The 23,666-nt window shown below is 40.5% G+C and overlaps 1 protein-coding gene across 1 annotated transcript; it reads right to left on the reverse strand.

The window, feature by feature from the left end:
* Nucleotides 1-2,280: 2,280 nt before the first annotated feature.
* On the reverse strand, nt 2,281-23,183 carry SGCB (sarcoglycan beta). The gene is made up of 6 exons (XM_053458440.1): nt 23,124-23,183; nt 12,732-12,938; nt 8,180-8,365; nt 7,305-7,496; nt 3,003-3,134; nt 2,281-2,494 (listed from the first exon to the last, which is right to left on the reverse strand). Exons 1-6 carry the CDS (start codon nt 23,142-23,144, stop codon nt 2,291-2,293), a joined length of 942 nt encoding a protein of 313 aa, XP_053314415.1. The 5' UTR covers nt 23,145-23,183; the 3' UTR covers nt 2,281-2,290.
* Nucleotides 23,184-23,666: the final 483 nt, after the last annotated feature.

The following is a 23,666-nucleotide window of genomic DNA, read 5'->3' on the forward strand; positions in this document are numbered from 1 at the left end:
ATAATACCATATTACATATAAGTGTTACTGATGAGGATGGCCTTATACTGAAGTTGGAAAAAATCCAGTCCCTAGGAGGATCTCCCCAAGAATGATTTGTGATACGGAGGTCTGCGTCAGAGAAGGCTCCCTTTTGTGCCAAGAGGTAGGCAACATAGTGGGGGCTCCAGAACGTATTTTTATTTTCAAGTAGGAGGAGTAGGAGTGGTTATAAAAATGGAACAAAACAAGACGGAACCGAATCCAAAAAAATATTAAAAGAGTGGAAGACAAAGGGGGCACTGAAAGAGAAAAACTGAGAAAATGAGGGACAAAGAGTGGGAAAAAGGGGCATAAAAAGAAAAGTAAGTACTAGGGCAGGGGCAGAGAGGGATAAGGAAAAGAAAGGTGGGAAGGCAGACAGTGAAGCATTTACCTCCGATATTGCCCCTCAGCTGCCCTCTCCTAGACTGCCGGTAAGTTGGCATGCAGCGCCTTTTGCCGCATACAATGGAGGCTGTGTAAATGGGCCATTTTGGAGAGTTCAGAGAAATCCCTCATTGCTAGCCCATTGAGCAGAGGCACAACGGAGAGCCTGACTGACCAAGAGGGCAATCTGTCCCTTTATTTAGCTGCTCCCCTGGGTATAATATGGTGCAAAACAGCTACGTAAAATGTCTATCTGTAAATACACAGGTCTCTGCTAGTGCGCAGGTAATGTGCCAGTGAGGACTGTGGAGTAGGTGTGTAGTGTTAGTTTCTGTTTGAAAGGGCATTTGCTCAAATAGCCCTTTTGTGCGTATATGTGCCTTTGCTGCATATGGTAGTAACTGGCTGCTTTTTAGTGATAAGCAGTAATTGCTTAAAAAATTATATATATATATATATATATATATATATATATATATATATATATATAATTTGTACATACTATAATGGCTTTATACTGGATGTAGCCTAAAACTCAAAAAATATATAATGCAACAAGATATAATATCACTCCAAACATAAACATAAAATTCAAAAATGGTGAGTTCTTTTAGCAGAATGGTAACAAATGCTCCACTGAGAACAAATAGTGGCAGAGTGCGATATGTACATGTCATCGACAGCTCACAAGAGTCTCAACTAAAACAAATAATGTTGGACTTTAGTGGCAAGATTTGCATCCTTGTCTGGATAATCTCTAAATATGCCTTTGAAATGTAGAGGGTTTCAAGGTGTTCACATGTGGCACAGGTTTTTCCATGAAAGCCAGTGATTTATCCCCCATTCAGTGTGTGAGGGCAAGAACAAAAAGTAATTTTTTTAAAAATCAACGAAGCTGGTCTTTATGAAGCCTTATTTTGTTCTAAATTCTTAAATAAAGCAAATTACCTTAGTGCAGGTACAGCCAAAATCTACATAAAACAATACATAATTTAGCTGGATGAATAACACTGTCAGACCCATTCACCCTTTTCAATCCATTTACACCGGGTACACCATAACTACTCCAGGTTTTGGTGTAGCTTTATAATGAGTAGGAGTGTTTTAGAGGAATAGCTGGCTATACAAACTCTGCTGTTATAAATGTAACTTCCCCCCAACCTCCCCATCCACAGTGTTTCTACTGATAAATACTCTCAGAACTCTTAAAAACACAATTCAGCAAAGTGCCAAGGGCTTTAAAAGAGTATAGGCACACGCTCCATTTGTACAGATACCCAGATATCGGCAGAAGCATTACTTACTAAAACAGGGATCAATGAAGCAAACATGCTTTGCTTCACTCATCCAAGAGCAGAATGGCAGTGACTGTCCATTTAATGGAGACGTACAGTCAACCCAACTGCACATTATAGATATATAAAGAGTATACGAATTGGGACATTTAACCCAATAATGTATCTATCCCACTTCCATTGTGTACTCAGCTTATCTTTCTTTAAAACCCCCTTATCACATGAACTTTAATCATTCTGGCCTCATGCAATTTTTCTGTTGACATAATTTAGTAGAGCTATAATTTATGTATGAATAGCCAGTGAGACAAAGAACCAAATTGGATTAATAACGAATAAAGAATCTGCACATGACACAGAGAGCTGTTGGGATCACGAAATACGATGCAATTAAACTGCAAATGCATTTGGTTCAAAAGTAAGTGATAATATGTTTGCTTGCATAACTCGACTTGCAAAATATATTAATACTGTGGTTAAAAATGTTGGAAAGAGACATATCCTTAAACCGTTGCTTTAAAAATACATTAACCTATAAGCACTTTGCATACAACAGAAAGTTTCATGAAACAGCTGGTTTTGTTTTTCTAATATATCGCCCCACATGGGTTATTGGATGTCTGGCACCCCATGTTCCGGCTTTCCACCCGAACTCTAAACAGAGTCCCATCTGCGCACATGCACAACTTATAGCGTTCCCATCCATCATCGTACAGCAGGTCCCCCGCAGAAGAGCTAGGTAAGCGCGAAGTACTGACCATCACCGTGCCATTCAGGATTATACTTTCCTCCTAATGAGAGAGAAAAAAAAATAATGGTACTGATGATCAAGATTGGCTCGTATAATCATCTGACATATAACAAATTAAATAGTTTCCATCAAGATCATGCCTACTTGTCAAACGATGTGTATTTGATATGGTGTTAGGCTGTTAACTTCACTTGTGCAATATAACAAAATCTGTATAGAACATGGTTGAAAAAAACTCTGCAAATCGACAAATATTTGGGGTTGCTTGTGGAATAGTATTTTGACCTACCCTGAGTTGGGTCTCAAGATGGACATATCTGCCCAGACAAATCCATTTACTATTAAACTTGGATCAGATTAAAACTAATAAAAGGCAATAGTTCTCAGCCTGCTGCCGAAGGCGAGATAACCGAAAGCCCAGTAAGCAAAAGATCTGTTGAATTTTTTTTTAAGGGTGATAAGGAACATTTATTTTAACCCAACATTTATTTTTTAGACAGCCCTTTAGTAGACTTGATAGAATACCAAGGCCCACTAGGTGGACTTACTGCTTTCAGCTCCATGTCTCCACCCATGCGGAACTCAATGGTCTTTCCCATAATATATACACCTTCGTTCCCACGTACAGTAATGCGCCCATCAACTTTTATATTAAGGTCACTGGTAGCATTGCTGGTTATCTAAAGGAAAATAAAGAGACAGTAAGAAAAAGAGTGACATCAGTGATACTGCAAACTGAAAGGATGTAAATGATTACATTTTAAAAGCATCACTAAGTCTCTACCGTTACACATTCATAAAAGTATGTTAGCTATTTGATAACGCTACAATGTGTAATAGGTACATGCTTAGATGGGTTAGAGCAAGTAACTGTATAACCTCCATAAAAGAAAGGATCACTTAACCCACATCCACAGCACAGAATTCACATAGAATAAGCGCTGCGTAAATTGTTGGCGCTCTATAAATAAAAGATAATAACAATAATAAATCAATGCAGAAATACATAGAAAATAAGCCACTACTAACACAGAACATATTGGAGTTCTAGAAATTATATATTACCTTAGGATCACTACATGTGTAACGTTTTGTTAATGATTTTACATATTGCTGTCAGATTTGGAACAAAGACACTATTACTATATGTAAGATTTTTATTTGATTCCCACTTTCTTGCAGATCTGACTGCAATACTATTAAAGGGACAAGGTAACTGGGTGGAGGAATCTAGTTAATAAATCTATATAATAGATATCCAGTATGGAAAATGTAAAACAATAAAGCTTCTTAGACATACTGGACCAAGATCTGAGTGTGAATAATAAAAAAAAAATAGTGCGGACACAAAGGTTAGGATAATACCCCACGTTGAAACACTCCTTAAGATGCTTCTTCCAAGTACTCAGTTTTAGTGAGTAAACATATTAGAAACATAATTCATAGTACTGTTGAATGCACAAAGCTTTCCCATTAATAATACCGTATTGGCTCGAATATAGGCCGCACTTTTTCCCCCCACTTTAAGTCTTTAAAGTGGGGGTGCGGCTTATATTCGAGGTCTAGCGCCCGACGCCCGGGACATGCAGTTCCGGGCGCCGGGCAGGCAGCGGGGTTAGGATACAGATCAGACAGCCTCCCCTGCCAGCACTTTCCACGGGGGGGGAGTGCCGGCACAGGAGGTTGTCTAAGCGCATCAGAGAGTAGGATGCAGGTCCCCTGCACCGCTGCGGGGGATCTGTATCCTAACCCCGCTGCCTGCCCGGCGCATAAAAATTTTCTTTAACCCCTTCGTGACAAAGGCTGATTTTACTTTTTGTACCCTTCGTGACAATGGCCTTTTTAACATTTCTGCGCTGCTTGTGTTGAGCTGTAATTTTCTTCTTTCCCGTTTACTGAACCCACACACATTAGATATTGTTTTTTTCAGGACAAGAAGGGCTTTCTTTAGATGACATTGTTTTGATTGTATCATATAATTTACTATTAAAAAAAGTATAAAATATGGTGAAAATTTAGAAAAAAATGGCTGTTTCTAACTTTTAGTTGAAAAATCTTTTACTCATCTATAAAAGGTAATGAAAAAACCTGCTAAATAGATTCTACTATTTGTCCTGAGTTTGGAAATACCCAATGTTTTTATGTTTTTTTGCTTTTTTCTACACGTTATGGGGCAATAAGTACAGGTAGCATTTGCTATTTCAAAGCCATTTTTTCCAAATCTGGTAATTCTTCCCCCCATGTGCCATTTCGGGTATCTTTGAACCCGGCCAATGCATTTTACCCCATCAAGTCATATATTTTTGAAAACTAGACAGCCCAGGGTATTTCAAATGCTGGTATTTTAACTCTTTGCATGCACTTATTCTACCTGCAGCCTATGTCAAACTTTATGGTAGTCATTTTTTTGCATTTGTTTTGCCACACACATTTTACTTCAGGTATGAATTAAAATGTTCTCGTTTATGTCACTATCACAAAACACCCCAATATGTGTTCAGCAACATCTCCTGAGCGCAGTGATACCCCACATGAATGATTTTGCCTGGCTGTTTGGGGGCAAAAGGGCCACATTTGGGGCATGCGCATTTTTCAATGTTGAACTTTGGCATTTGGGGATCCACTGCCCATGCCCTATTTGGTACATCTTTGAGCCGGGCCATTTCAGTGTGCCCAATAAACCCATATATTTTTGAAAACTAGACACCCCAGGGTATTTCAAATGCTAGTATTTTAACTCTTTCCATGCACCATATCTACCACCAGTCTTTGTCAAACTTTGTGGTAGTCATTTTTTTGCATTTGTTTTGTCACACACATTTTACTTCAGGTATGAATTTAAATGTTCTCGTTTATGTCACTATCACAAAACACCCCAATATGTGTTCAGCAACATCTCCTGAGTACAGCGATACCTCACATGAATGATTTTGCCTGGCCGTTTGGGGGCAAAAGGGCCACATTTGGGGTATGCGCATTTTTCAATGTTGAACTTTGGCATTTGGGGATCCACTGCCCATGCCCTATTTGGTACATCTTTGAGCCGGGCCATTTCAGTGTGCCCAACAAAACCATATATTTTTGAAAACTAGACACCCCAGGGTATTTTAAATGCTGGTATTTTAACTCTTTGCATGCACACATTTTACCACCAGCATTTTTTCAAAGTTTGCAGTAGTATTTTTGTGTGTGTATTTTTCCCACACACACCTACTTTATGTATGAATTTACAGCTCCTGGTATATGCCGCTGTCACACGACACCCCATAATGTGTTCAGCAACATCTCCTGAATGCAGTGATACCCCACATGCATGGGTTTGTCATTTTTGGGGGGAACTAAAAGGCCACATTTGGTACATGTGCATTTTTCTAATTGGAAATTAGGTGTGTGGCCATCCTTCCCCCGGTGTTAATCGGGACCTTGTTGAACCCGGCCAATTCAATTTACCCCATCAAATCATACATTTTTTAAAAGTAGACACCCCACGGGCATTTAATATGCTAGTATTTTAACTCTTTCCATGCGAGAATTGTTTTAAGCTAATATGCTAATTTTAGGACTTGCTCACAAAAATATATTTTTTATATATATATTTTAATTTTTTTTCAACTTGGAGGTTCCCCTGATAGTGACATCAGTGGGAAATGATTTTTACATTTTACTGGTTTTTTACTATTTTTTTCTAATTATTATTAATTTTATTTTATTTTTTAATTTATTTTTACTAATCACACTGTGATTAGAAAGCTGGGCTCCATTGACTTGCATGGTGAATGCAGTACCTGTATTCAACCTGCAAGTGGAGCCAGAGTTCTCTAGATGGTCTGGACCATCTAGCGAACTTTAAAACTTGTTTGTATCTCTTGCAGGGCGGCGGCCATCTTGCTTGATGGCGAAGATCACGGGCAGCTGCGGCTGTGACCGCTCTCCGGAGCGGTCACAGCCCATCGAAAGGTAAGTGTTTGGTGTCGCTGGATGCCTCCTGATCGAGGCATTCCAGCGACACCATTTAAGTTTAGGAGGCGATCGTTGATCGCCTCCTAAACGCTTTTAAAACGGGCGTCCGCCGCCATACAAAGTATGGCGGATGTTGACGCCCCGTGGAGGGGCCAGAGATGGCCCCTTCGTGCCGATCGCGGCGTTGCTGAATGCCTCGAAGGTCGAGGCATTCAGCAACGCTTTTTGGGTGCAGAAAGCGAAAGTAAATCGCTTTCTGCACCCGTTTAAATGTCGTAAAGCACATGCTTTTCCGTGTCGTGCCAGGACCGGCAATTGTCGTTAAGGGGTTAAAAAAAAAGCACCAAACTTTTAGGGTGCGGCCTATATACGGGGGCGTCCTATATCCGAGCCAATACGGTATTTTTATTTTGTAAAATTGTGCTTTGTCCATAACACTTTTTATGTGGGGAACGCTTGTTATGTGACATAAAAGCAGGCACCAATAGGTTGTTGCCATAGCACCTAAAAAAGCTTGTTAAAAGTTTCTGTGCTGCTTTTATGAGACTAATGCATAAGACAGGACACTTCAGAATGCACTCGCTTCTTTCCTCTTTACATTTTATTCACAATGCATATATTTACTGTCGAATGTACAGAGAAATGTTGCAGCTTTGATAAATTAATAGGTAGTACAGTACATTAGCGACACTGTCAATGCGGTTGGCATCGCTTTCTAGGTTGGTTTTACAATAGCAAGACAGACCACATGCCTAGAGAATAGCTCTTTACAGTTTACTATATCCAAAGAGGTAAGTGAATTTCTCTTGATATAACATACATGACTTCCAATCGGCATTAGAGGTATGAGAGAAAGCAAACATTAACCAGATTTTTCCTCGATCTCTTACCCGTTCTGTAGAAGCCCGGAGGACATTTAAGGTTTTCACGCCTTTTGGCAGACGGAATTCATGCTTCTCATAGTCTGTGCTGAACAGTGTATTCTGAGTCCGAGGATCAACAAATTCCATGCCAACATCGCTTGTGATTGACGTCTTATCTTTACCTACGCTAAGTTTGGTTGAACCCCGCTGAAAAACGACCTGGGGCAGTGGGGGAAAAAACCAGAGTTCATGATATCTATTTACAGGACTCGCTATGGACATCGAAAACATAGAATTTGACAGCAGATAAGAACCATTTGGCCCATCTAGTCTGCGCGTTTCAGATGTAAAGACTCGGACCTTAATCAGTCACTGTGTTAAAATGTCACACTTTTGTACAGCATTTAGGAGAAGAACAATGCAAATGTTTTTCTAAAGATTATTTTGTGGAGAATTGTTCCAGTACAGCATTGTGCAATTACAACAGATCAGATACTGATTATGTTTTTTTTAATTCATACCCACTATGTTTCACTGTAAAAATGCGTATAAATAATGTGTTTGCATTCTTAAGTATTAAATTATTTGTCCAGTCACCCTATTCTCCACCACTGAATTTTGTTTTCTCCAGAAAAATATGTAACTGCTGACCATGCACACAAGTGATGACAGAATTTATAGAATACAGTTTGCCTACTGCTTGTGTTACTAAAATGATAACTTTTACAGAGTGCAATTGGTCCATAAAACCCAATCATATCTAAGACAAAGTGGAGTATCAATATCTGCAGTAGATTTAATGATTTTAATGATATATATTTTTCATGTTTGAGCCCTCTTCACATGGAAACAGAACGTGTGTTGCGGGAAATAAATGTATTTGCATGCACGTACTAACTTACAGGCTGGTTGTTGCCGGTGATCACAAGATCTTCATTCTGTCTTCCTCCCACAGTACTCTTATATAACGGCTGTATTATTCCCATGTCAGAGACTTGTTTAAACCGGAGCAATCCACTCTCATGGAACTCCATGCTCTCACAGCCATTGGGACCAATGCGTATCACAACCCATATAACCAAGGTGATCTGGAACGGCAGCAGAATCAGGAGGATTTATTAAGTGCTCTAGAAATGACAACTTAATACGACATTATTTTGCACAAAACAGGAATGCTGATGTATTAAATCTATTGAGTTTTTGGTCTACAAGTAGTTTATTTCTCATGAATTCACTCGATGTCGGTATTACAGAGGTATGTTTATTGCCTGCGTTACACAAAACCTCTTCAACCGTCATTGTTATATTTTTTAAAACACTTCTCTGCTCCTGTTTTTGGTTACAGCTTCCAATAATTTTGGAATTTGAGTAATTCTGGTAATGTGTTCATCTTTGCTTATTTAGCACAGTACACCACCTTTGTTACAGCCGAGCCAACAACAACAACATATTGTGAAGAGTTCCATACATTAATACACAATCAAATTTGCACAGTTTTGAATTACTGCATTGTATCTAGCCGCTCTGCCATTCTTTCTCTGGTCTTATCTGAATGATGTGTTATAGAATAAAAGGTCACAATTGTGCTATTCAGGGTGTTATAGATAAGGTACAGACAAGGCAGACTTGGCACCTGTTGGCTTGGAGGAAGGTAACGTCAAGTGCCCCCCTACCCTGTGTACATATGTACAAACCTTATTATCACGGGGGCACATAACATCTCTAACACCAGGCAGGCCCACCAGACAATTCCCCAAGCCACCCCTCAACCCTGGAGTATAGACACAGACGGTACAAATAAATTAGGTGAAAGATCCTGCTCACAATATCATGAATTATTCCACTTTCCTTTCGGAAAAGTTTCAGGAAAAAAGGGAATTACATTACAAATAATGTTCAACTTGTGAATTTGGCTTAATGTAAGATTTCAGTGCCCTTTCAATCTCTTAATTGAAAAAAAAGATTAGTGATTAGTTCACCTATGACCGTGCACAAAAAAATGACACTTTAAGTAAATCCTATTTACTAATTCACAGTGTGTCGCTGGGTTTGAGTTTTACGTGGCATTCATAACTATCGTGGATTCATGAAAATACAGCATAACTCCCATCTCTATATCCCGAGCAAGACAATATCTATACAAACCCAAAGTGTTCCCAGGTATGTTTATAACAAATAAAACACATTTGAGATGCATCAACCAAGATAGGACAGCAGCTTCATAGCTTGGGAACATCTCAAGCTTTAGCTCTCGTGCCATTACAGAGGAAAAAACTCCATCTACATGGGGCAGTCCAAAACCTACATGTGACACAAATTTTCCCTGCACAAAGGGAACCCACAAAGAGCAGGCATATTTTATTGTGGCATGTAATATTAATGTTAATTATCATATAATCTCTTCATGCCAATAAAATATAAAAGTTTTGGTAGAAACACACACACGGTAAACTAAACTGAAAATACAAATCTAAAATGTGTCTATGATTTAATCTAAATGTTGTTGGCCTGCTTTTATAACAAAAAAGGAAAAGCTGGAGCTTTAAATATTTATTTATGCAATGAAATTGAATCTGTGGTTTTGTATACGGAGCTCTAGGGCCGTACAGAACTCTGGAGAGCTGCATCAACCATTTATGGAACTGGAAAACAATGGGTTAAAACACATTTTATTTCCTCAGGTAAGAGACGCTTAAGCCAGATGCAGTTTTTTCATTTAAGGCATGTTACAGCCACACCCACGTTACATCATAATGCTCAGCAGGTAACCATATAAGGCATGTTACAGCCACACCCACGTTACATCATAATGCTTGCTCTGTCATAATAGCTCACCAGCTGTAAAAGCAGGTTCCTGAAGCAGGTGAGCACAGTTAGGATAGAGGATCATGAATTAACTAGACCAGCAACGTCTTAAGAGGTCCGCTTCTCAGCTTAAGACAAGGTCAAGAGGATGCCTGTGAAGGCGTGAGGCTAAATTATTCTAGAGATTGCTAGGGTCTGGGTGCAGTGCATGAGAGGTAATTGTTAAACACTTTTCAGTTTTGTACTTGGCACCCTAGACCCTTCTAAGCACTTTTATTTTATTTTTTTTGTCACTAGTCCCGGCCCTTTGACTTTGTGTGCGGTGCATGCAATGTTTATTATAGCAGCGTAAAGGGCTGGGGCATCAATGCTGGACCTCTGCACCATTTCTTTCACAGAGCACTTTTTTTTTTTGAGCGATGATTTTTTAATTTGCATCAGATGAGCAACTGGAATTCTTTTGTTTTGAAAATGCCATAGTGGAACCAAGAGTTTGTTTTGTTTAATTTTACTGATGTTTAATACACCAACAAAACAACAATGTTTAATACACCAACATAAAGGGCTGGGGCTTCGATGATGGATCTCTATCTGCACTGTTTATTTCACAGTGCACGTGCTTTTTTTTTTTTTTTTGAGCGATTTTTTAAAATTTTATTATTCTAACTGCATCAGATGAGCACCCAGACTTTTTTTTTTGAAAATGCCATGAATACCAAGAATTGATGTTTTTTTTTCTGGCGAGGAGCGCACTTAAGAGTTCTGTGGTCCATTTTTGATTCAGGGAAAAGTAATCGATCGCCATTTCAAGGGGTCAGGAAGGAATTTTTTGCTTGGGAATACAGAAACAACCTCTGTCCTCCAAGTTTTTTCGCCTTCCTCTGGATTACTGATGAGTACTGCAGATTAGGACTGGAAAGATTTGTCCCTTTTAGGGATATTTAAATGCACTAAAGATTTTTTTGTTTCCTTCTGTCACTATTTTCTGTTATAACTTAAATAAATTAATTTTTTACAAAAATGTAAACTCTCTTGTGATTTCATTTGGATCTGTTAACATAAAAATAGTGTGCAGGATAAACATTATTATGATGTCATAGTACTTATCAGGCAGTGAAGATTCCACTCATTACAGGTAACCCCTGGAAAGATAATTGATGAAGGCACTGATAATATATTTTCGTAATCACTATGTCATTGAGTGTCATTTTTATGTCATCAGCTAAAGCACACGAGAGGGCAAACAATTTGGAAGAACTTTATCTTGGAAAAAAGACTAATATTCATAATGAATGGGGGATTAGCGAACACTTTACTTTAGAGATAAAACCCCACTCTAAAAAAAGAAAAAGAAAAAAAGGCCAGGATGACAACAGTTTGCAGTGGACTGAAAGACTTCTGCGGATTTTACTGAAGGCTTTCACAGTGGGAATGCTGGCAGCCTACTGGGACAGAAACACTTTATTTGTAGCCCACAGCTAATCACACCGTCCACTGAGAGGGCCTTTCGGTAACTGCATCCATTGCTTCTGCGGTGGGCAGTGAGGAAGGAAATGGAAATGCAGAAAAGGCTGGAATCTCTACCAACATCAGCAGTTAACTCAGACATATAAATCTGTTCTTTTTCCATATGTATCCTCTATGCAAATTGTATGTTGTGGCCTCTAGGGAGGGGGGATTGTGGATCATAACTGGCCTTCAATTTCATCAGAATCAGAGCTTCTTCCCTAAACATACAAGAGGCGCACACAAGACCACCCTTGATAAAGACATTTAGCCAAAAAGTTGAGGTTCTCCGTGATACCGCTCTCTTCTCACAGGTATTGCTTTTTATTACCATTTAGGGCTGCAACAACTAATCGATAATAATCGATAATGAAAATTGCTGCCAACGAATTTCATTATCGATTAGTTGAATCGACGTTATCGATATAAGATGAGGGTTTTTTCAGAGCAAATGCTTTGAAAAATACCCCTTGTTTTATAATCCGGTTCATTCAATGTCACTTACAGCAGTTACTACTTACAGTCCCTCCCTGCAGTCACACTGATGACTGGTCACGCCCCTTTCCTTATAGCGTCCACACTGCTCAGCAACTCATAAAGTATATAATAGGGGAGGTGGGGGTTAATTTAGGGGCAGTTATGGTTAATGGCATCTTTAGGGTTAATTTAGGGGCAGTTATGGTTGATGGCGTCGATGGCAATGCATCGATATCTAAGTAGATAAACTCAAAATGGTCTATTTTATTCTACCAATAATCAACAGATAGAGCATTTATATTTTCTATGAGGCCAAAAATAGACCTTTTTGAGTTTTTCTACTTGGCAGCCCCGCCTCCTTTTAGGTATGCTATTGTGAAGTAATACTGTATATGCTACCAGGGAAATCTTTTTCTAATTCTAAATAGCTTTTCCTGTGAGCTCCTGGCAGATGTTTTTGTTTACACCATGACGAAAAAAATGTATTGTGTGTACCGTAACCAGTGTAAGCATGGTAATTGTTCCAAAAACGTTCACCCTACCTTTCTAGGAGTAACTTAAGGCCTATGTTAGAACCTGATCGCTATGTAGCCAAGTTAGAACTTGATCGTTATCTACACACATTCACAACTATACCTCCACAGCACTGTGTTGACTTGTACTTACAATTAAGTTTATGACAGCCAAGATAAAGAGTAGGACGATCACACAAATCGCTAGGTTGCCCTTCCGACCTCGCAGGCCAGTTTTATGCAGACGATCTTCATCAATGGGAATATATCCAGCTTTGAAGTTACTGTTGTGCTCTTTATTAACATTTCTGCGTTCAACAGCTTTCTCTCGCATTGATTTCTTGACTGGGCCATTAGAACTCTGCCAAAGCAAGCAAAAGAAAGCAACATTAATTTCCAACAGTGTGACCATTTCTCATTTGCAACATGTTATCACTAGCCTGAGATAAAAATAAAATATATTGTTAATATCTTCCAACTCATGCTACTGCGTCTCTGAAACTGTTACCTGGATGCCATCTCAATAAAAACAGCTGAACACCTGAATGACGGCGCTACTGAAGAGTCTTAGGTACCTGGAATTTCCCTCATCTATCTTACCGCCTCAACACATTCCCTTCCTGATATACTGATGGCCGCGTACACGTTAACTCCTCAAACATCTAATTACTGAATCCAGTGCCGTGTGCCTTCACAATTTCTTATCAACTGTCTTTAAAGTCTTTCATTCATATATTTATTCACTCCCTTATATCCTGCATGGGTTACTTCCAAACGGGCCACTTTGTCCCTTACATACTAATGGATGAAAAACAAAATTATTAATCAACCCTGCATCAGTTTGTTATTACGTATTGAATCCTCTGTAATTCCTCATTCTTTTATGAAGCAGAAACATGAGACCTGCAGCACCTCCCACGCGGAGGTCTGGAAAAAAGGTTAAAAAGATGTTTTTGGCCAAACAAATCTCCTACATGGAAAATTGCTCCAAGAAGGGCCACATATACATTAAGGTATATATATTGGCTGGAGTGCCCCTTTTAATACAGAACTGCACAAATGTGTAAATCATGAAATACCGTATTTGCAACCTCCGCTGCTGCCGGCACTTCTGCCAGGGCTTCTATGACTGAGCACCGGAAGGTCACGCCAGTGCTTCGTCATAGAAGCACCGGCGGAACTAACTGCCAGCAGAGGTTGTCTACGTGCATTGCACGGACGTCCACCGGCTGCCCCCACTAGACACCAGGGAGTCTGAAGTACGATGAATGGGGAAGCATATAGGTGAATATAAGGCATATCTGGGGGGGGGGCATGGCATAAAAGGCATATCTTGGGGGCAGAGTAGCAAGCCGTGGGGCAGATGTGAATAACTGGGGGCAGGTTGGCAAATAAAAATAAAACATTTTTCTCATAGTTTTTATTAAATATGAAAAATACCGTATTGGCCCAATATAGGCCGCACTTTTCCCCCCCACTTTAAGTCTTTAAAGTGGGGGTGCGGCCTATATTCGGGGTCTAGCGCCCGACGCTCGGGACATGCAGTTCCGGGCGCCGGGCAGGCAGCAGGGTTAGGATACAGATCCCCCGCAGCGGTGCAGGGGACCTGCATCCTACTCCCCGATACGCTCAGACAGCCTCCCCTGCCAGCACTTCCCACGGTTGTCTAAGCGCATCGCCACAGCCGGTGAACGTCCGCACGATTCGTTTTACCTCTGCCCCCAAGACTTACCATAGCAGACTCCCGGGTGTCTTGTGGGGCCAGCGGGGGACATCTACACAATACGCGTATACAAAGTTGTATACCCGTAGTGCGTAGATGTCCCCCGCCGGCCCCGCAAGACACCCAGGCGTCTGCTCTGGTAAGTCGGGGGGGGGCAGAGTGGCAGCATATGTCGGGGGGGCAGAGTGGCAGCATATCTCGGGGGGGGGGACAGAGTGGCAGCATATCTATTACAAAACTTTTTCTTTAAAAAAGCACCAAACTTTTAGGGTGCGGCCTATATCCGAGCCAATACGGTACGTGAATATTTACTACTAAAACATTTCCTATAGGGTCGTCTTATATTCAGGCTTTTTTTCCCTTAAATAATATTCAAATTTTGGGGGGGTTGTCATATAATCAGGATCGTCTTATCATCCTGTATATTATTTTAGATTGATTTACAATTTTTAAGGTCTGGTTTGGCACTGTTTTCTGATCATACTTCAGAATGAGACCAACGGGGCATATACGGTTCTCCTTCTGGGTATGTTTGCATAAGGCTCTCAGGATTGTTGACAGATTACTTCCCTTTAAGTGTTTCTGCAAACAAACGCAACACTACTTCAGTCGACCTGCGTTTGTGTTAAAGGTACTGCTCCACTTGGTCTGCTGAATTTTTCGCCTTTATGCCACATGTGAATCGTCATTCTTAGTATCACTGAATCCCTCTGTCTCAGTCAAAATTGTTGCTGGGAGCACTTAATTGTCATGTGACCCCAACGCAGGCACTGATAGGTTGTTACCATACAGACTGAAAAAAAGCTTCTGTTTTGTTTTTATGTTATTAACCCTTCAGGTAAAATAACAAAATGGCAGATCTGTTATGGTTTATTTGTGTAACATGCTAGAGTTTAACAACTATTCTTCACAAGAGGAACGGCATATTTAATAAGAGATGATTTATCTCTATGCACTAGGAAGGCAGTACTTTTTAAAACTAAAGAGGCTTCATTTTCATCAGACTTAAAAGCGTGTGTAACAAGACAATAAAACATAGAATATTGTACAATTTCCTACATTGAAAACAAAATAAAACAATGGTTTCACCACATCACAATTTAACTCTTATATACATTATACAGCCCAACGCAACGAGTTTAGAAGAATCATTAGAAAATGAGCAGTTCTGAGGTTTAACGAGCGCAGACGTATTAGACTGCTTAGAAGATAGCACTTATTGTATTAAAGGTTTGCCTGATTCCCGTCTGGGCAAAGGGAGCCTTATCTGCCCAAGCTAACGCTATGGCAACCCACTATACAAAGTCCCTTAGCATTTCCTGTATAACAGCATTGCAGTGAGTCTAATCCAATGCCTCTTTATGTTAACAATATCTAAATGTAAATTTACAGAGATGTCTGCTGCAATCATGCTAATTTGTAGTTTGGGCTAAATCTATGCTGAAGAGAGCTTTTAAAAGGTAAAGCGAGTGTAAGTTTTCCTGCCAAAAGTTAAAGGATTAGAACTTTATGGAAAGAGTTAAACTGGTTGCTATGATATCTGGAGCTTTCAAAGCCCATTAAAGTTTCTATGTTTAACATTCCAACTAAATTCATCAACAAATACGATGAATCTTCTTCCACCAAGGATCGGCATGGCTACACAGTCTTTTCAATGGAAGCTGTGATCTGCAATCTACTAAAGTATAACCAAGCAATACACATATTTACAATATAAGTTACACAAACTATAGCACGCCTCTTAACAAGACCTGACAAAATGTATACACAGTGCATTCTCCCACGAGGATGGTCTTTAACTCATACAGTAGGTGCAGAACAAATGATAAAACATAAAACATAAGTATGATAGCTGATAATTACTGTCCATTGTGATTAATAGGAGCCTAACTTACTCTGCAATCAGAACCAATATGAAGATTTTTAAGAGACAAAAGATGAGAATTTTGGGTCTCAGTAAGCTTTCGACGTCTGACCAGAGACTGAAATCCAAAAGTGGCTTCTGAGTCTATAAATATTGGATTTCTAGGCGTTACTGGTAACCCATTGTTATATCATTCCTGAAATCTATTTCAGTTACATTGTATAATAAACCTGCAGAAGCCTTAAATTAATAAGAATAACCTCTGTTTTGGAAAGTACCACAAAATAAAAACAATAAATGAAATAAAGAAGACAGCACAGTTTATGTGAATATTCATTAAATACAAAATTCTTTAAATACAAATCAGCAGAGACTCGTTTTTTTTTACAGTCCTGTTAAAGGGTGACTCTTAAAATAAATTAACAGTTCCATTCATTTTATTTCCATGTGCAAGTAATCTGGGGGCATCATTTAGTGATATGGAAAAGGTAATGGAGAGGGGGGGGGAATGGCCAAACTGGATATCCAGACCATCGTACCTCCACTGGCATCCCAATAAAATTGGAACATACCTATCCTATGTAGGATATCCAGATTTGGTCTCAATTACCACCAATGGTACTTTGTTAAAAAAATTGTGATACTGATTATGTATCTTGGAGATCAGTGTGTATATCATGCAGGGCTTGACAAACCCACACACTATGGCAACTATAAATCCCATCTTAGTGCCTAGGGATCCACCTGCTCTTTTCCTTTCCAAGGCCAAAATGATTTTATTTTTATATCATTCTGTACAATAGGAATTCTGTATATACATCCAATTTGTAGAGCTCTGTAGGAATGTATTCTATCATCATGAGATAAACCCCACCCAACACAAGCATCTATTACAGTAAGAAGAGTTAATCGAAATGTGTTGAGTAAGAAATATTATTAAAATATCTGCATCATCTGCAGCACACATGCAAGTTCCAGGAGCACATCTTATCTACCTGAATATTCACAGAGATGTAGAAATAGTTTTGCAAGCAAGTAATGATTTATTACCAAAAAAAATTTAGGCTGAAATTTCCAAAGGCAGCTATTGAGTTCACCTGTCATATGTTAGACATTTTAAACCCAAAAATAGTGTATTGGTCTTTCCAATGGCTTGACTTTTTTTTTTAATTAAGAAATGACAAAATACTAAGAATTTACATGACTGTTTTTAATAAACTGCAGCAAAGGTTACACAAAACAGCATTGTAGAGAAAAGGCAACACAAAACGTATTAAAACATTGAAACAAAAGTATATTACAAGATTTAGAAAGTTTATGTATAGCACAGTAGCTCCAGCAATTAGCAGACTGTTTTAACTATTTTGACACTTTATTTGACCATGATTAAGGTCCAGGAGGACTTGTGTTTCTTTTTCTATATCCATATTGATTGATGGCTTTTTCCGCTTCTTATCCAGGAATGTTTGCTGCCTTTACTCTCTCGTTATAGATTTCCCTATAGCATGCATAGGCATTTCGTATCAAGCTGTTGGTCCTAGTTCTGCGTTCCATGTTGGAATCTATTTCTTCAAATATTGCCATGGCAGCTTCCAAATGTCTGAAGGCTTCCCCCAACTGACTAGTTGTCTGGCTTTCCAGAACAGGCAATTCCTCTTCATCTTCCTGTTCTTTCAGTTTTTGCTCTTCAAAAAGAAGTTCTTCACTAGTCAGCTCCGCTGAAGATGATACGATAAGCTCTTCTATATCATCTGCATCAACTTCTAATTGTAATTGGCTAGCCATCTGCACAACATCAGCTGCAACCAGATCCATTGGATCTTCAATTTTTTGGAAATCACAAACAAATTCTGGACACAGTTTTTTCCAACCAGCATTGAGGCTGGATTCGTTCACTTCCTTCCAAGATAGTCCTATGTTGTTGACTGCATCCAGGATATTGTAACGCTTCCAGAACTCCTTAAAAGTATGTCCACCTTTGTTTTCTGTTGCACGGATCGCCTGCACGAATGTTCTCCTCAGATAATATGCTTTGAAAGATGAAATAACACCCTGGCCCAAAGGATGCAGGAACGACGCTGAGCTTGGGGGCAGGAAAACAAGTTTGATGTTGGGGTCTATGTTTCCTAGGTGTGCAGGATGACCAGGTGCACTGTCTACAATTAGCAATGCCTTATATTCAAGTTTGTTCACCTTACAGTAATGCCTAACGGCTGGCAAAAAATAGTCAATAAACCATTCTTCAAAAAGGGTACTGGTTACCCAGGATTTACCATTTGATTTCCAGATGACAGGAAGTTTGTTTTTATCATGCCCTTTAAAAGCCCTGGGATTCTCTGAATGGTAAACAAGCAGAGGTTTAAGCTTGAAATCACCAGTCGCATTTGAGCCCAATAAAAGCGTAAGTCTGTCCTTCGAATCTTTCAACCCAAGTATGTTTTTTTCATCTTCTGCAACGCTTGTCTTAGAAGGCATTTTCTTCCAGAACAACCCAATCTCATCAACACTGAATACTTGCCTGGCACAATAACCCCCTTCTTCAATGGTTTTGGCAAATATCTGAGTAAACTCCAGAGCTGCAATCTGATCACCATTAGCAGCTTCACCATGCGCCATGATGTTGTGTAAGGCATATCTGCCTTTAAACCGATGGAACCAACCTTTACTGGCCTTAAACGATTCATCCTTTGATGCTTCACCGTGCTTTTCCTTTATTTTGTTAAAAAGGCTTAATGCCTTGGTTTGAATAATGGCTAAGCTTAAGGGCAGACAGTGCTGATTTTGCTCGTGAATCCACAGGATCAGAAGTCTTTCCATTTCGGCCACAAGTCCAGAACGTTGTCTTATAATAGTGGACTGTAATGGGGCGGCGCTTCTAATTTCACTATTGATCTTATCCTTATTAATAAGGATAGTTTGCACAGTAGTACGGGAAAGGCCCAGCCGTCTGCCTATCTCAGTCTGTGACAAGCCTGTTTGTCTAAGTTTAAGCACATTTGCTTTTACCTCTAGTGTAATGGCTTTTCTCTGTTTCTTAAACATGTGATCACTAGGTAATGTTAACTTTCTTTTATCAGCCATGGTAGCATACAGTAGCAGTATGAAAAGTCACAATATATTCAAGCTGTAAAAGTGCCAGGGTTCTTTTTACATTTTTTGACTGATGCTCCCCTTACGCGACCGATATCATGGTATTGGAAGCAGGTTTTTCAGAAATGATATTCAGGGATTAGAGGCTGGGCCAGATACGTGTCCGCCCAACCTCCTGAGGGACCTATATTGCCAGGGTGTCCTTTCTTTACAAGGATGTGAGGGAGACCTGGTCATTTGCCATTTAATGCAAGTCTGAGTGTGGTGTATCCATTCCCCGGGGCAGTGATCCTTCATGCAGGTTCTTACTTTCCAAACAGCACCTTGAAAGAAAGAGAGCAATGTTAAAGGGGCAGTCATGCCCAGAACTTTTATTTAGTGTTTCACTGCTTCCTTACTTTCCTGGTGGCTGCTTCCTGACTTTAATCGGGTAGTCCTACTGGGTCTTCTGTGCACATATGTACATGCAGAGGCATTTGGGAACACAAGTTCAGCAGCTATCAGTGGATTATCCCCTAGCAGCTGGTTTCAGGATTGTGCCCAGCCACAAATCTACGCAGCCGGTATGTAAAAATAGTGACTTGACTGTCCTTTTAATACCGCAAGATACATTTGGTACCGTATGCTGACATTTTGCTTAAAATATAGAATTGGATAGGTACTTGGTATAATAATAAAAGGAGATTCTCCACCATTTCAAGTGATTAACCACATATCAGACCTCCAGAAAACATACAGGATGCCCACAAGTTTTTCAGCTACCTCCCTACCAGAAGTGTTACGTTACCCTCCTCTAGAAAGAACATAATAAGAGGAACTGACAGACATTCTACACATGGAGCAAGTCTGTAACCCACTGTTTAATTTCAAAGGAATCATATTTTTTAAAGTTTCGTCTTTACCTGTAGCGTTTAGCGAGTGTCCCTAACCCTGCCGTTCTCTGGGTGTGCTCTGGTTTGCATATCCATGTTCCCCAAACTATACTCATTTTTATGTTACCTTTGTAAACACATCGCCCATTTGTTTCAAACCAAATGTTAAGAGTTGTATTTAAACAGTTTGGTAAATCTGGTGCCACCAAAAGACATGATGGTCGGAGTTCCAGAACGATACCTGATCTTTTCTTAAACGCATGAAACACACATACTTTTCTATGAAAATATTTACGCATCATAGCAAGTGATTGAGTTTGTGAAATGTTCACATAGCTTCTCACACTGTGGTTCACAGACCTAACCTCCAGCCCCCCCCCCGGCCCTTTTCTACGATGCAAGAAGTGAGATGGTTTATTATGCAATGAGAATAAACAGTATTTAGGATAAAACGTCCACGCTATCACTATATGTATATATTTGCTTATTGAGGACGGGAAATAGCATATAATAGGTAGGTGGTTTTTAGGTCCTAATTTCTGTCTGAAATTATGTTTTTGTCTCTACACACATCATGCAATAGATATAGGTATACTGCATGCCGCGGGCATTAGCTGGTGACATGTTAAGATATGACATAGTACAGTACAATAGTTTTACCAACATCTCCTTAAAGGACTTGCGGGAAAACACAGTAACGTTAAAAAGTTTGGGGTCACTTCATGAAATGGATTAGAAACACAGTGCAGACATTGTTCATGTTTTAAAGGACTATTGTAGCAGGAAATGTTTAATGGAAGATCTTCATAGATGTAAAGAGGCCGTTTATCACTCCCATCACTCCTGTGTTCCATGGCATGCTGTGTTCACAAATCCAATTTTAAGTTTAAAAGGCTAATTGATCATAAGAAAACCCTTTTGCAATTATGTTACAGCCAGAAATGTCCTTTTCTTCCATCGAAACAGCTCAGTGACCCCAAACGTTTGAAAGGTAAAGTATGTTCTGCAATATCTGTAGAAAGCTTTTTTTTTTTTTTTTTTTTTTTTTTTAGACACTCTTGTGAGTACCATGTAAGGTGGGCATGACAGAGCTCCGTCCGCGTCCTCCTGAGTGATAAGAACATCTACATTTTGGTTTTATTCCATGAATTTTGGAAAGCGGAAGTCTCAGTTCATAAGTGCCTTGAAAATAAGGCACATCCTATCAAACTACCCTTTGCAAGGACAAATATTAACCACATTATGCGTATAATTCTATGACTATGGTTTATAAGTTTCATATTTTTGGTTTATATTCATTGTAATGATCTTCCAACATTATTTCATTTACTTTTTTTTTATTTACTTAAGTTTATACTGCATATATTTATATTATTATTTTGTGGTCGTGAGATCTGTGGAGGAGCAGGTAAAATGAGCAGCGGGTCTGCAGTGATTGTTAACGGCATGCATCTGCGTAACAAGGGATGTGCGACACGTGGAATATCAGCTTCTGTAAATTACATTTGCCAAAACAGCCAGTGCCCTCAGGCCGCCATATTTCACTAAAACAAAATGTTACATCCATGGAGTATTTCTGATAAATATGGAAGCTACAGCTGACGGTCATGGCTGCAGGTAAGTATGGGGAATATGATGGCCCTATATAAAACAACAGCAATCAGCATAACAATTTATATATACATTGCGCTAGTGAGTTCACTGCCACAGTGTACATTACAGGACTGCATTGGGATGCGGGTCCCGCGGGCGGTCTTGTGGGCGGAAGCGGGTGGTCAGACACTGTACCTGCGGGTCCCGGTAAACCCGCGCAGTCCCGCAAGGCTGCCTTCGCGCTGCTCCCTTACAGTGTCTCCTCTCTTGCTCCGCCCAGGAACCCAGCAGAGTCACTTGATGTGACATCACTTCCCGTGACTCCGCTGGGTTCCTGGGCAGAACAAGAGAAGAGACGCTGCATAGGGAGCAACACAAAGGTAGCCTTGCGGGACTGCGCGGGAAATCTACAGCTCAGACTGACCACATATGTGGCGGGAGTGGGCGGGATTGACCACACACGTGGCGGGAGTGGGCAGGACACACATGTGGAGGGAGCGGGACACACATTGCAGGAGTGGTCACAAAATCAGTGGGAGAGCGGGATTAAAAAAAACATTCCCGAAATCTGCACATGCTGGTTCCTGGGTACTCTTAATACAGCCCCCTTAGGTGCAGGGCGCGCGCGCACGCACACCCACACAGCCTGCCCCTGTTTGATCCCAGAGTCCTGTACACCACATGGAGCGCACAACGTTCTGTGACGCTGCGGAGGAGATTACACGTGCATCCCACCCAGCAGTCAGATTTACAGTTTTTAGCTTTATGCCAGATCAGTGTCTGCATAAAGATAACAAGAGGGGTGATTTAAAGGAATATCCTGGCCAGATGGTTGGTATGATGTATAGATGACAAGGAGCCAGGTAAGTATAGCACCTGCAGGGAGAAGTTGGGGAAGGGATGAAGGGGGTAAATTCATATGGGGGATTCAGCAGACCCCCCCCATGTATTAGCAAGGGGGCACCACCACAATTTACAGGGACCAGGCTGCTATCATATGCATTAAAGTGCCTTTGGTGAAATATCCAGTTTCTATCTGTAACTCGGTACCGAGGTCCTCCGCTTCCAGTAACATTCTGACACTTTGTAACCTGTGACATGCCAGCTCCGGTAAAAGTAATGGCGGAGCCCCCTCACTGGGTATTTCTGGTACAGCTAATAGTAGCGACATGTATAGTGAGGGCTCCGGTGCGTCACCGTGACCCCGAACAGCTGCTCCTCTCTATAAATGACGCTGGTGTGAGTTTATATGGGTATACTGTATACCTAAACCTCTATATATCCCACCTCATGCTTCCGCCCCATAGACACTGTACACAATAACTACTAAAGCCTCGATAGACCATGCAATACCCAACTGGCACCCGCACCCCGGGGCATGCAGGCAGCGGAGCGAACACTGACCTGCTCTGCTGCCGCCGCCATGTCTTCCCTCCGCCCAGACTCTGACACCGGAGCGAGAAATGGGCGGCTACAGACCCCGGGCTCCACCATTCCCGTATAGAGGGAGGTCACATGGCTAAGAATGGGCATTTCTCCTTTAGTAACTACCGATAGCTGAGAAGAAACAATGCCCAGTATATGATATCCATGGTTTATTGGGCTGTGTGCAACGGGAAATTATAAAAACGCGTACAAAAAGTTTTCAAAACAGTAGCAAGTGCCCACCCCTGCATGAAGTGTTGGTTTTGCCCTGCGGCGTTCTGGAATCCGTGCTGGAGCACTCAGTGCCGAGTTTCTAATTCCAGCTTGTGTCGCCCGGCTTTATTTAGCCTGTCAGGGAGAGATATGCCAGCGGAGCCATTTTGAATTCACAGCAGAAGTCAGTTTAATGAGTTTGGCAGCACCGGCGTTCGGAGGCCGCTTGCCTGTGCCGTGCCCACCGCTTGGCGTGCCTATCCCCCAATGCAAAATTGCCACACTTGTTGTAACCCTTTGAAAGGAAGT

The sequence above is a fragment of the Spea bombifrons genome, chromosome 1 (genome assembly GCF_027358695.1).
Source record: "Spea bombifrons isolate aSpeBom1 chromosome 1, aSpeBom1.2.pri, whole genome shotgun sequence".
NCBI classification, from domain to species: domain Eukaryota; kingdom Metazoa; phylum Chordata; class Amphibia; order Anura; family Pelobatidae; genus Spea; species Spea bombifrons.